The sequence below is a fragment of the Salvelinus alpinus genome, chromosome 4 (assembly GCF_045679555.1).
Source record: "Salvelinus alpinus chromosome 4, SLU_Salpinus.1, whole genome shotgun sequence".
NCBI classification, from domain to species: domain Eukaryota; kingdom Metazoa; phylum Chordata; class Actinopteri; order Salmoniformes; family Salmonidae; genus Salvelinus; species Salvelinus alpinus.
In genome coordinates this window covers 51,949,577-51,963,523 of record NC_092089.1, presented here as the reverse complement: position 1 = coordinate 51,963,523, position 13,947 = coordinate 51,949,577, and the positions used below count along the sequence as shown (strand labels likewise).

At 42.6% G+C, this 13,947-nt stretch overlaps 1 protein-coding gene and 1 long non-coding RNA gene across 7 annotated transcripts; both read right to left on the bottom strand.

The window, feature by feature from the left end:
* Window positions 1-4,872: 4,872 nt before the first annotated feature.
* On the bottom strand, window positions 4,873-11,335 carry LOC139573906 (mediator of RNA polymerase II transcription subunit 18-like). 5 transcript variants are annotated; one of them, XM_071397874.1, is made up of 4 exons: window positions 10,932-11,215; window positions 10,533-10,639; window positions 8,159-8,704; window positions 4,873-6,464 (listed from the first exon to the last, which is right to left on the bottom strand). In XM_071397874.1, exons 2-4 carry the CDS (start codon window positions 10,607-10,609, stop codon window positions 6,437-6,439), a joined length of 651 nt encoding a protein of 216 aa, XP_071253975.1. In that variant the 5' UTR covers window positions 10,610-10,639; window positions 10,932-11,215; the 3' UTR covers window positions 4,873-6,436. The 5 variants fall into 5 exon arrangements, with proteins under 5 accessions (XP_071253975.1, XP_071253973.1, XP_071253974.1 ...); XM_071397872.1 differs by lacking the exon at window positions 4,873-6,464 and adding an exon at window positions 6,478-7,704 and having other exon boundaries at window positions 10,932-11,216; XM_071397873.1 differs by lacking the exon at window positions 4,873-6,464 and adding an exon at window positions 6,478-7,686 and having other exon boundaries at window positions 10,932-11,216.
* A 22-nt stretch (window positions 11,336-11,357) lies between these two features.
* LOC139573908 (uncharacterized) lies at window positions 11,358-13,635 on the bottom strand. 2 transcript variants are annotated; one of them, XR_011674672.1, is made up of 6 exons: window positions 13,391-13,635; window positions 12,577-12,894; window positions 12,350-12,478; window positions 12,069-12,209; window positions 11,887-11,930; window positions 11,358-11,766 (listed from the first exon to the last, which is right to left on the bottom strand). It is a non-coding gene; the product is annotated as an uncharacterized lncRNA (long non-coding RNA). The 2 variants fall into 2 exon arrangements; XR_011674673.1 differs by lacking the exon at window positions 12,350-12,478 and having other exon boundaries at window positions 11,359-11,766.
* Between the last annotated feature and the right edge of the window lie 312 nt (window positions 13,636-13,947).

Sequence of the window (13,947 nt, the reverse complement as noted above, 5' to 3'; positions counted from 1 at the left end):
AACATCTATTTAAAGAACAAGCTGAGATTGTCTACCAAGTCCCCACCCATTACACCTACTACAGTAAGTACATTTAAAGTTGCACAATATGACTACAAAATGCAGTAAAGTCACAGTTGTGAAATTGTACATGTCAAATTGTCACGCCCTGACCTTAGAGATCCTTTTTATGTCTCTATTTTGGTTTGGTCAGGGCGTGAGTTGGGGTGGGCATTCTATGTTTTGTGTTCTACGTTTTTCTATTTCTGTGTGTTTGGCCGAGTGTGGTTCTCAATCAGAGGCAGCTGTCTATCGTTGTCTCTGATTGAGAACCATACTTAGGTAGCCTTTTCCCACCTGTGTTTTGTGGGTAGTTGTTTTCTGTTTTGTGTTGCTGCACCTGACAGGACTGTTTCGTTTTCGTTCATTCTCTTTGTTGTTTTGTTTAGTGTTCTGTTTAAATAAAAATAACATGAACACTTACCACGCTGCGCTTTGGTCCACACCTAATTCAACAGACGATCGTTACACAAATTTAGCACATGCGTGAGTTGGAAGAATGTGTCATAGTGTCATGGTATTACCGATAAATATATTGTTTGAGAAACCCTTCACAGAACAATGCAAACTGGCTCTAACCAGAATAGAAAGATGAGTGGGAGGCCCCGGTGCACAACTGAGCAAGAGGACAAGTACATTAGAGTGTCTAGTTTGAGAAACAGATGCCTCACAAGTCCTCAACTGGCAGCTTCATTAAATAGTACCCGCAAAACACCAGTCTCAACGTCAACATTGAAGAGGCGACTCCGGGATGCCTCTTGAAGGGAGTAGTACACAGCGTTGTACGAGATCTTCAGTTTCTTGGCAATTTCTCGCATGGAATAGCCTTCATTTCTCATAACAAGAATAGACTGACGAGTTTCAGAAGAAAGTTATTTGTTTCTCATCATTTTGAGCCTGTAATCAAACCCACAAATGCTGATGCTCCAGAGATACTCAACTAGTCTAAAGAAGGCCAGTTTTATTGCTTCTTTAATCAGGACAACAGTTTTCAGCTGTGCTAACATAATTGCAAAAGGGTTTTGTAATGATCAATTAGCCTTTTAAAATGCCAAACTTGGATTAGCTAACACAACGTGCCATTGAAACACAGGAGTGATGGTTTCTGATAATGGGCCTCTGTACTCCTATGTATTCCATAAACAATCAGCCGTTTCCAGCTACAATAGTCATTTACAACATTAACAATGTCTACACTGTAATTCTGATCAATTTCATGTCATTTTCATGGACAAAATAATTTGCTTTTCTTTCAAAAACAAAGACATTTCTAAGCGACCCCAAACTTTTGAACGGTTGTATACTTCCATAAATATTTTGAACTAGTACTGGTCTACCTTCAGACGAGTCTTGTGGGCGTCCAAGAGAAAATCAACCAACGTGTTTGTGAGAGTCTCACCTTTCCATAGAGGGGTCATATTAGTGTTTAGGCCAAACCGTTCGGACGCTACAGATGTTTTTGTGAGAAGACCGATTTTCAGGATGTCTCCTGGTCTGACAAATACCACACTAGCTCTGCCACCTTTCACAGCAGATGATGAAGGCCGACATCAACGGATGTGGTTGATTGAGATGCAGCCCATGAAAAAAAAAGATACTGTATCTCTAGCTTAACAGACAGATTTTTATTACTATGCTAGTTAGATTTTAGTGTGGCGCTCTTCACATGGCAGGGCGCTTTTCACACTCTTCACAGAAACTGAAAAGTTACAATTTCCAATCTATGGAGTTTCGGCCAGCATTGCATAACATGTCTCACAACAAGAACTTCTACTGAAACAGAGAACATGTAAAAAATAAAAAATAATTATAAGAGGTGAAGAGACCCAATCCAGAGGCTTGGAAGAGGACCACACCTCAGGAGGGAGAAGAGGGGAGGCGAGGAAGAGGTGGAGAGACAGAGGGAGGTCCTGTCACTGTCAGGAGAGAGTGTGTGTACGGCCCATCCAGGCAGGCAGGCTGATTTACACTGGTCCCCATACCAGACATTCCGAGGCAGGAGGGCTGGCTTCAGGCGCTCTCTGTGGCTGATCTTAGAAAAGCCCTTCACCACAGCGAACCACTTCAGCCACAAGCGGGGCAGCCGCAGGCTGGGCTGAGAGCTGCTCCACAACAGCACAAGGCAAGCGTTGTGCCTGTAAATTGGCATACCGAAAAAGCACTCAGTGGAATTTCATTCACCTACAAAAAATAAAAATAAAGGGTTCCCTCCCACTTCCCCACAGCCAAGACCCACCCATCATTCCCCTCCCACCTCCAGTAACCTCACAACTGTACTTAAGTAGGCCATGTACCCGTGTCGCTCTGGTGGTACTGGGATGAGTGGAAGACTGGAAGTTGGAGGAGCCACAAGGAGGCCCTGGGGAAACCAATGTCTGTCCTGGGAAAACGCCTCCCTCCTCTTCAGTCACAGTTCGCCTCCCTCACCAAGCATATGGGCACCCAATGACACAGGAAGGAGAGTCTCCTTTCCAATTATCAAGAATGTTCCTGAGTAGGCAAGTCTGGATTTCACCCCCTCCGTGGCACCGGCCCAACTTAAATACTTCCTGCCCTGGGCAAAGAGTCAGGCTTATCGTGGTACAGATCTTGGCACGGGCCCTACCTGGTATGAACACAATGTTCAGAGGCACAAAGATGAGTGGATCCAAGAGGCTATAATTACGACGGAATGCAGCGGAATGGAAAGGAGAGGGGGAAAAAGTGGTGCGCAGGTAACAGTTTCTTTCCTCTGTTGTTTCGAGGGCTCTGACAGTGAGAGGTTTAACTAATACGATACTGGCCCGCTTAATCCTATTTACAAGTTAAACAATGTCTGGATGATGAAAATCTCCTTGACGATTCTCCTGTACTAGGCTGTTTCTTTGGGTGGCAGAAGATGGTAAGGTGGCATAGATGTGTGTTCTGGTTGTCAAATACATGAACATGGCATTGGGGAATACACATTGATTTCACACTTTTTAGAGCCATGGAGGGTGAGATGAGGAATGGGAAGGTCAGGGTAATGTCCATGCCCCTCTACAATGGGCATATTAGTACATTATCTGCAAGTACATTATCCTGACAGTCCTCGATTAATACGATTCATATTTCTTAAAAGGGGTAGTCCATAAAAGGGGTAGTCCAACCTTCTGCTGAGCCATAGATCGCTATACACTTTACTACTGACTGCACATGATGAACATTACTATTGACTGTGTGCAACCCAAGAGGTCATGTTACTGCATTTATCTCATTGTTGAATCTGTTTTTTAGGAGGAACTCTGATCTCTATTTTCTAAGAAACTGAGTCACCATCGCTTGGCCTCTGCCTCCGGCAGTGAGTTAAATCACTCACTCGCACAAGAAGAAACCATTGGTTGGCTGGATCCACAATGGCTGAGAGGGACCGATGCCAAGCAGCTGATTAGCCTGGCTGGGTTCCCCAGGCAGCGTGGAGGAGAGGTACCCAGGGTGTGGGGGGGGGGGGGCTCATGACCAGAGATCAGGCTACTAAACACAAGTTTAAGTGGAATAAAGGCAGCAGAATGTTGTGTATGATGGGCTGGACATAAACAGCCCTGGGCAAGAGGCATCTGCTTCTTTAATATATAATTAACTTTACAGGCAGCAAGACACATCAGACTCAGTCCTTGTCCTTAGGGCCATGAGTCTGGTTTTGGTTGTTGGTCAAAACGGTGAGGAGGGCTATGTCTCTATCTTGTACTTCCATTGATAAATCAGCCACTATGGAATTCTGTGCACAGAAAAGGGCTGTATTTGAATAATTACAAGCAGACTTAATGGAAATGGGACAGACATGTCCCATTTGAGGGCAGGTGAGCCCATGTTGAAATAAAATAGTCCTCTCTTTACCAATGAGCAAGGCCTCGCCAACCAAAGCTTTGCAGAGTGGTCACTAGCTGGCACAACCTTAACCACACTGCTAGTAACCCTAATGCCTGACCTTAAATTCATTTTTACGAGACAATTTAGACTTTGCAGCTAGCCCATCTAGCCGAAATCGCTCAGTTCTGATTTATGACAATAAACGTCAAACTGTTCACCAACCCTGACATGCTAATAAGTCAAGGAGAGATAGCCACCTGCTTCCCAGCCCCTCCTTTCAGACACAGTCGCCTCTTAACACACCAGGGTCACTTGACATTGAACTGCCTGCTCAGTCGAAGCAGGGATACTGCGAGATTTCACAATTTAGGTCATTATTCTACTTTCCTACTTTTCCATTATCTGTCTCAATGGCACTGCCCGTGTGCTCACAGACACCCTAGTGGGACAGATACAACTTTGCAATCTCTATACGACAACGGAGAATGAATAAGGAAGTGGATAGAATCTTATTTCTTATGTTCAGTAAAAGTAACACATTTATAAAATATCGATGACGACAGTATGTTTAGCTTTGTAAGATTATACATGACCAACCACCCAGCTTTGGAGTAGTTAGAATGTCTATTTCCCTAAAGCTGGCTACTGTACCGGGAGACTTACAGCAATTGTCCTAAGCTAATGATGTGCAAACTGCACGCAGAGATTAAAAATGGTAACCATTAGTTCGTTTGACTATGGGTAAGTATGAAAACAAAATCTCACAGTATCCCTTTGAGCATTGGGCATGATGTGCACTTGCAGCTACAGTGCATTCGGAAAGTATTTTGACCCCTTGACTTTTTGTACAATTTGTTATATTATAGCCTCATTTTAAAATGGATTAAATTGCCCCCCCCCCCCCCCCCATCAACGTACACACACAATACCCCATAATGACAAAGCAAAAAAGAAATCTGAATGAAATATCACATACAGTACCAGTCAAAAGCTTGGACACACCTACTCATTCAAGGGTTTTTCTTTATTTATACTATTTTCTACAACACTGTGAAATAACACTTATGGAATCATGTAGTAAGCAAAAAAGTGTTAAACAAATCCAAATATATTTTAGATTTGATATTCTTCAAAGTAGCCACCCTTTGCCTTGACAGCTTTGCACATCCTTGGCATTCTCTCAATCAGCTTCATTAGGTAGTCACCTGGAATGCATTTCAATTAACAGGTGTGCCTTGTTTAAAAGTTCATTTGTGGAATTTCTTTCCTTCTTAATGCATTTGAGCCAATCAGTTGTGTTGTGGATGGTATACATTAGAAAGCCCTATTTGGTAAAATACCAAGTCCATATTATGGCAAGAACAGCTCAAATAAGCAAAGAGAAACGACAGTCCATCATTACTTTAAGACATTTCAAGAACTTTGATCGTTTCTTCAAGTGCAGTCACAAAAAACATCAAGCCCCATGAAGAAACTGGCTTTCATGAGGACCGCCACAGGAAAGGAAGACCGCAAGTTACCTCTGCTGCAGAGGATAAGTTTATTAGAGTTACCAGCTTCAGAAATTGCAGCCCAAATAAATGCTTCACAGAGTTCAAGTAACAGACACATCTCAACATCAACTGTTCAGAGGAGACTGCATGAATCAGGCCTTCATGGTTGAATTTATGCAAAGAAACCATTACTAAAGGACACCAACAAGAAGAAGAGACTTGCTTGGGCCAAGAAACATGAGCAATGGACATTGGACCGGTGGAAATCCTTCCTTTGGTCTGATGAGTCCAAATTTGAGATTTTTGGTTCCAACTGCCATGTCTTTGTGAGACCCAGCGTATGTGAACGGATGATCTCTGCATGTGTAGTTCCAACCGTGAAGCATGGAGGTGGTGGTGTAATGGTGCTTTGCTGGTGACACTGTGTACAAACTTTTGACTGGTACTGTAAGTATTCCTTTACTCTGTACTTTGTTTAAGCACCTTTGGGAGCGATTACAGCCTCGAGCTACAAGCTTGGCACACCGGGGAGTTTCTCCCATTCTCTGTAGATCCTCTCAAGCTCTGTCAGGTTGGATAGGGAGTGTCGCTGCACAGCTATTTTCAGGTCTCTCCAGAGATGTTCGATCGGGTTCAAGTCCGGGCTCTGGCTGGGCCACTCAAGGACATTAGGGAGACTTGTCCCGAAGCCACTCCTGCATTGTCTTGGCTGTATGCTTAGGGTCGTTGTCCTGTTGGAAGGTGAACCTTTGCCCCAGTCCTAGGTCCTGAGTGCTCTGTAGTAGGTTTTCATCAAGGATCTCTCTGTACTTTGCTCCGTTCATCTTTCCCTCGATCCTGACTAGTCTCCCAGTACCTGTCACAGCAAGATGCTGCCACCATGCTTCACCGAAGCGATGGTGCCAGGTTTCCTCCAGACGTGACGCTTGGCATTCAGGCCAAAGAGTTCAATCTTGGCTTCATCAGACAAGATAATCTGTTTTTTCATGGTCTGAGAGTCCTTTTGATGCCTTTTGGCAAACTCCAAGTGGTCAGTCATGTGCCTTTTACTGAGGAGTGGCTTCCATCTGACCACTCTACCATAAAGACCTGATTGGTGGAGTGCTGCAGAGATGGGAGTACCTTCCAGAAGGACAACCATCTCCACAGAGAAGCTCAGATTTTTTTTTCTCTGACATGCACTGTCAACTGTGGGACCTTATATAGACAGGTGTGTGCCTTTCCAAATCATGTCCAATCAATTGAATTTACTACAGGTGCTCTAATCATGTTGTAGAAACGTCTCAAGGATGATCAATGGAAACAGGATGCACCTGAGCTCAATTTCAAGTCTCATAGCAAAGGGTCTGAAAACCTATGTAAACAATGTTTTTTATTTTTAATAAATGTGAAACATTTCGAAAAACCTGTTTTCGCTTTGTCATTCTGGGGTATTGTGTGTAGATTGAGGAAAAAATGCATTTAATCAATTTTAGAATAAGGCTGTAACATAACAAAATGTGGAAATAGTGACGGGTCTGAATACTTTCCGAATGCACTGTATATGGGAGGGCATCAGAGGAAAACTGATCTCTAGCCAAGAACGGACGTGATGACACAATGGAGACCATTTTGAAATTATGACTGTAGATTAAACAACCTGAGGCCTCAGGTCTTGTACTTATAAGAGCCTCCCTCCGCGTAGGTTGCCATTGATGTACTAATGGGTTAAGAGAAGTGAGAGGGGAAGGGAAATCAATGCTTTTGTGAGAGGAAGAAAGGAAAAGCTTTCACAGGTATATATATCATTAAGCAATTGAAAAAGCTAATTAGAGTTGTGGGATGAGAGGTGCAGATCTCGTGGCTAATTATTACCATGGCAACCACGGCTCATGTGTAGATGATCCGAGGTGCAGATATAACTGGCTCTAACCAGAAAGGCTGTTTTTACAAATAGAGTAGGAGAGCTCCCTAGTGGTAAACATTGGAAATGGCACCTGTCAACAGGGTCACATTTAGAAGACAAACATTGGGGAATGTTGCAGATAGAAATGTTATTAATAGAGCTGGAATGATGGGGCGGCAGGTATGGGCGTTGGGCCAGTAACCGAAAGTTTGCTGGTTTGATTCCCCGAGCCAGTGGAAAATCTGTCGACGTGTCCTTCAGCAAGGCAAGCCCAATTGCACCTGTAAGTCGCTCTGGATAAGAGCGTCTGCTAAACGGCTTAAATGTAATGATACATTATTCTACATGTCAGAATATGTTTTGAATATGTAGATTAGAACAAACTGGCCTGTCTGAACATTCCACGATGTTGTGTCCTGCTGCACACGCACCTGTTGAATGCTGCAAACCAAGAGGACACTGTTGAGTTGAGAAAAATTATTTTAAATAAACACTATAGCTCTGTGCATTTCTTAAAACATCTCCAAGACAGAACAAAGCACTATCAGCACCACACAAAACGTATGTTCTAAGAGTCCGGCACTGTGAATAGAAACATTGTTATTTATTGACTCATTCAAAGCCTCATTTGTCACATCGTCCATGTTAGCTATGTCATAAACCTCCTGTGAAGTCCTTGTCAAACACCACTAACATCCAAATGACAGATGGTCCTTCTCCAAATGTACGAGACACGCATCAAGATTGTGAGATCTAGAGTTCATTCACAGAGACAAAGGACTGTGGGAAAGCGCTTTCTCATAGGAATCATACAAAAATAAGTCCCATGAAAAAAAAATATATATGTTTTAATAAAAACTACACTTTGTCAATGACAGCCAATAGAGGCTCATCATAAAACACTCCTTCTTACATGTGTCTCTTGGGGTCAATCTTCTCCAGGTGAACCAGGGGCTTGAGCTGCTCAGCGAAGCTGCGCATGTCCTCTGACATGGTATCCTGGCCCGCGGGGACCAATACACTGAGCTCCACCAGGTAGGAGAGTGACAGCGGCTCAGTGTTCTCTGTATTCTCGGGGACCAGGATGCGAGACAGTTTACTCACCACCACTTTGAGCACGCCTTTGCGGAAAATGTGGCCCTTGGCTACGAACTCGTGGTCCATGCGGAAGCCCATTTCATTGAGGAAGTCGGGCAGGCTGTGCGAGGCGGCCACATCCACACAGTTGCGAACTAGCGCGTGGCGGGACTTGTCACCCACCTCCGGCTGGCCCAGGTAGCGCAGGTGCCAGGGCACTGTGGGGTGGGAGAGGGAGCGGCGGGCTCGCAACAGGAACGGGTTGCCCTGCTGGCCCTTCAGGAGGTAGACCAGCTCATGGTCAGCAAACGTCTCGGGTTCCATGTTGTCACAAAGGCCCCGGAGGCGGTGCAATAGGCTTTCGAGGGCCTGGTCCAAGACGCTGCCTGAGTGTGGTGACATGACAGAACAGTGTAAGCAATGTTATATTAACAAGTGTAGCTTGAATCAGTGCAACTTGCCATTTGAACTTTTTAAGAGTGAATTGAAATGCTAATTCAAAAATGTAAAAGGCCTCAATGAAAATAGACAGCAATTTCCAATTATTGAATTGCAACTAACTGATACGTAGTTGACCAAGCCACAGCACAGGGGCTGGTATGGGTTCTTCAGCTGAACATGCAGTGCATTCGGAAAGTATTCAGACCCCTTGACCTTTTCCACATTTTGTTACGTTACAGCCTTATTCTAAAATTAATACAATACATTTTCTTTCCTCAATCTACACACAATACCCTATAATGACAAAGCAAAAACTGGTTTACACAAATAAAAAACAGAAATACCTTATTTACATAAGTATTCAGACCCTTTGCTATGAGACTACAAATTGAGCTCAGGTGCATCCTGTTTCCATTGATCATATTTGAGATATTTCTACAACTTGATTGGAGTCCACCTGTGGTAAATTCAAATGATTGGACATGATTTGGAAAGGCACACACCTGTCTATATAAGGTCCCACAGTTGCCAGTGCATGGCAGAACAAAAACCAAGCCATGAGGTCGAAGGAATTGTCCGTAGAGCTCCGAGACAGGATTGTGTCGAGGCACAGATCTGGGGAAGGGTACAAAAAAAATCTGCACCATTGAAGGTCCCCAAGAACACAATAGCCTCCATCATTCTTAAAAATGGAAGAAGTTTGGAACCACCAAGACTTCCTAGAGCCGGGCAATCGGGGGAGAAGGGCCTTGGTCAGAGACGTGACCAAGAACCAGATGGTCACTCTGACAGAGCTCCAGAGTTCCTCTGTGGAGATGGGAGAACCCGCTTGGCATTTGCCAAAAGGCACCTAAAGGACTCAGACCATGAGAAACAAGATTCTCTGGTCTGATGAAACCAAGATTGAACTCTTTTGCCTGAATGCCAAAGAGTCACGTCTGGAAGAAACCTGGCACCATCCCTACAGGAAAGCATGCTGGTGGCAGCATCATGCTGTGGGGATGTTTTTCAGCAGCAGAAGCTGGGAGACTTGTCAGGGTCGAGGGAAAGATGAACGGAGCAAAGTACAGAGAGATCCTTGATGAAAACCTGCTCCAGAGCACTCAGAACATCAGATTGGGGCAAAGGTTCACCTTTCAACAGGACAACGACCCTAAGCACACAGCCAAGACAACGCAGGAGTGGATTGGGGACAAGTCTCTGAATGTCCTTGAGTGGCCTAGCCAGAGCCCGGACTTGAACCCAATCGAACATCTCTGGAGACCGGAAAATAGCTGTGCAGCGATGCTTCTCATCCAACCTGACAGAGCTTTATAGGATTTGCAGAGAAGAATGGGAGAACCTCCCCAAATACCAGTGTGGCAAAATTGTAAAGTCATACCCAGGAAGACAAGGGGCTTGAGCTGTAATCACAGCCAAAGGTGCTTCAACAAAGTACTGAGTAAAGGGTCTGAATGCTTATGTAAATGTGATATTTTATTTATCTTTACATTCGCAAAACCAATTTTTTTGGTCATTATGTGGTATTGTGTGTAGATTGATGAGGGGGAAAAACTATTTAATACATTTTATAATAAGGCTATAACGTAACAAAATGTGGAAAACGTGAAGGGGTCTGAATACTTTCCGAATGCACTGTATTTACATTGAATATGATCTGGATATATTTTTGTAGACCCCTACAAGATACCCAACCACACTTCAGACACAGAATACCAAATAGGTACGCCTGCCCTACTGGAGACGTTTGAATCTCGACCGAGGTAAACTCGCCTTGCAGCAGGTACTCCATCATGTTAATTGTGCCCCCCGTGATGGGCAGCACTGAGACTGGTGGGGCCTCCATCACTCGTCAGTGTCAGACAGGTCACTAGAGCTAGAGCAATTGGAAAAATTAAAACACCTCAATCAATTCGTATTACATAGACTAACGTTATGACTATAAACATAATTTCTTAATGATTGCATCTCTAACCTAGCCATCTTTCCCGACTGGCTAAGCTATCAGGCTAGTTAGAGCTAGTTTAGACAGACAGTATCTTATTTCATTCAAACAAATAGTTAGTTAGCCAGTTAGCTAGCTAGCCAAATAAGCTACAGAAAAAAATGAAACAAGTCACCGATAAGAAAAAGTCACTGAGAAATTAGGCAAAATGCACTTAACTTACCTTGTGTTGGCGGCTTGGACTGCCGAGTACCTGCTTCTTCCTTCCCAAACTGCCACTGCAGCAATTCAAGCTAACTTGCGACCTAGCTAACGTTAGCTCATAGTTACATTGAAACTAGCTAGCTACGTTGCTGGGCAGGTACAAATAAACGTTTTCACGTTCACAGTGACAGATTGGCTAGAGTTGAGCCCGTGTGATGGGGGAGGAATAGCTAGCTAGCTAGCTATCATACTTCTCACCCAGATCCGCGTATGCGCATTGTGCAACGGTATGCAGCAAGGGGCATTCAAGAACAGAAACGTTGTAGAGTTCTGAAAGCAACTCAGCGGATCGATGATTTCAAAATGTCACATTTCAGCAGCTTGTTTACAAGTATGTCACAAATAAAATGTATAGACATCTAAATGGCTTTATGCTACACAGGCTTTATGCTTTTTAAGATATAAAGCAGGCTTTCTTCCTTTAATTTTTTTTTATAGTGGTTTAAAGGTTAAAAGTACAGAAGTGCTTGACACAGTGTAATACCAATTTAATACAAACAAAAGGTCATGCCATAATGTGATTATATTACTTTTTGACATAGAATATAAAACAAACCAATTCAAAGCATACAAATCATTCCCAACAACAGTGTGCCTTTTGGCATTTTGTGTGCCTGAGCACAATGGAAAAACTTGATTTAAACTATTTATCACGCCTCTCATCAAAGTAGTGTCATTCTTAGTTCCTAGACCCTGATATGACTGTACACACACTCGTTGTCATTTCTGATGTCATCTCTCTGTTGGAGTCTCCTGATAACCAAGGATGAATAAACAAGTGTAGTTTCTTCCTCCTGTTGAAAGGAGATGCATAGATGTATGTGCATAATACTATACTGATGTGCAACTAAACATCATCATCATCGTTTTATCAAGAATAATAGTAGTAATGTCAGCTAGATAAGAGAACTTACAAAGCTGGTCCCCTGGCCACCACAGAGAAGTTGATTGGCAGAAGCTTCAACATTTGAACAAACAGACAAACATTTCCATTAAAACAGATAGGGCCTCAAACTGCATTACCATCTCCAAACAATTGTATTAATCTTGTGATCTCCCCATCTTCAAAGATAACAATACGGAATATTTATCCTACCTGCGTGTATTCTCCATTTGAAATGGCATAATTTAAACAGTGCCAGTGCAACAAGGAAAAGGCACACAGCTACAGAGACTCCAGCTACTGTTGATGCCAGCCATTGAGGTTCTCGGTTATCTGGAGGAGTAGGCCCATTGTCTGTAAAAGAGGCAACAGTGTTGCGTAGTGTTACTACCAAAAATGCTGTTAGTAAAGTATCTGACCATCCTGTTGATGTTAGAGAACATGTGGAAAGTCAGTGAGATTGGGGTTTAAGAACTACTCCTTTTGGGTCTCACCTATGCTTTTGTTGGTGGTGTTGTTCAGAGTGGAGTCAAGTGCGTAATATGTGCTGGTAATCACATTCTTAGTTACTTCATGCATAAAACCACTGCTTGACACAGTGGTTATTACTGGCATGTGAGATTCTAAATAGAGATAGATGGTTAGGGTGAGCTGTAAACTAATTTAGTGTAGACGATCAATCCGCTTGCAAATGATCTCCAATTATAATAGGCTGACTTACCTTTTTCAAGAACAACTGAAGTGGACAATCCATATGTGATCTTGTCATTTTTATACACTTCACATGAGTATATTCCTTGATCCTCCTCTGTAAAAGGGCTGATTACAAGTGAGCGGTTCCTTAAAACACTCTTTCTATGCCATAAATCTTTGGAAAGGAGATGTAGGCCACTTTTATCCTCGTGAAAAATCTGGGTGCGGCGCTGACCAACATTGTTTGTAGTGTAAAACCAGCTAAAAGATTCTGGATGATTTTCATTACTTATGCAGGGTATCAACAATATTCTCCCAAGCGGTATGCGAAGAGGACTTGAAGATTCTACAACAGATTGATAAAAACAATAAGTACAATAGCATTACATGAAAGTACTTTTCATAAAGTGTTTATAAAAGGTTTATATGTAAGGAATGGATGAATAAATGATGGATTGATGATTGAAATAGTTATCAATTTCTCTTATGCCTATAGAAAACAATAACAACATAATGTTAATTCAGCTTTGTCAATAGCCTAAACAAATCACTCAACGCATGTCCTATTTGATTAAACTGATTAGCAGGTTTTCAACGTCCAGAGAGACATTTGAATATTGACATTTCAATGAGTATTCAAAAACATATATTTTTATGTTTCTGTGGTACATCTGTATACTAATTGTTTGGCTGTATAACAGTGTACAATAAGATTAAACACTGTATAGCCTTTTGAATTTTCAATAAAGGCCAATACATATGTGAGAATTCTAACCCCCAGGTAGTTTCACTCAGCTAAGTATTGAGTGATATTACTGTTTTTGTAAATTTCAGACACTTACCTGATGTTGGAAATGAAGCCCAAAACATATATACAATAATTATGGCAGAGGTAGCAATCATGATTACAATAAACACTGTTGAGGCAGAGATTAGTCCCTACTTAAGCATTGTATTTAAAACAGCCACAAGTAATCTGCTCTAAAATGTGCAGGCTACAGGCCTACCCCTAAACTGCCACTTAACGATTGTAATTTAAAGCTATAGGAAATTAAGCAGAAGTTACAAATCACAAATCGAACAGTTGACTCAGTAGGAAACAGAAATAATACTTTACATAAACATTTATCAACACCTCCCACACAGATGTTTCCTCTGAACCAATGGCATAGGCTGTGGTGTAGGTGTCAGTGACACAACATGGGGTCCTTGACTAATGTGGTCTGGAGCTCCATTTTCCATCAGCGGGTTTGCACGCAGCTTCTTGCAAGGCGTTAACACCAAATGTGAAATCTGATGTGTTAATTGAGAGCATGTCATTAGTCACTAGGCTTATAAGCCTTCATCGGAAAGGTTGGTTCCCTTGCGTTGCAATTGCTGTTAGATACAGTATGTTTCG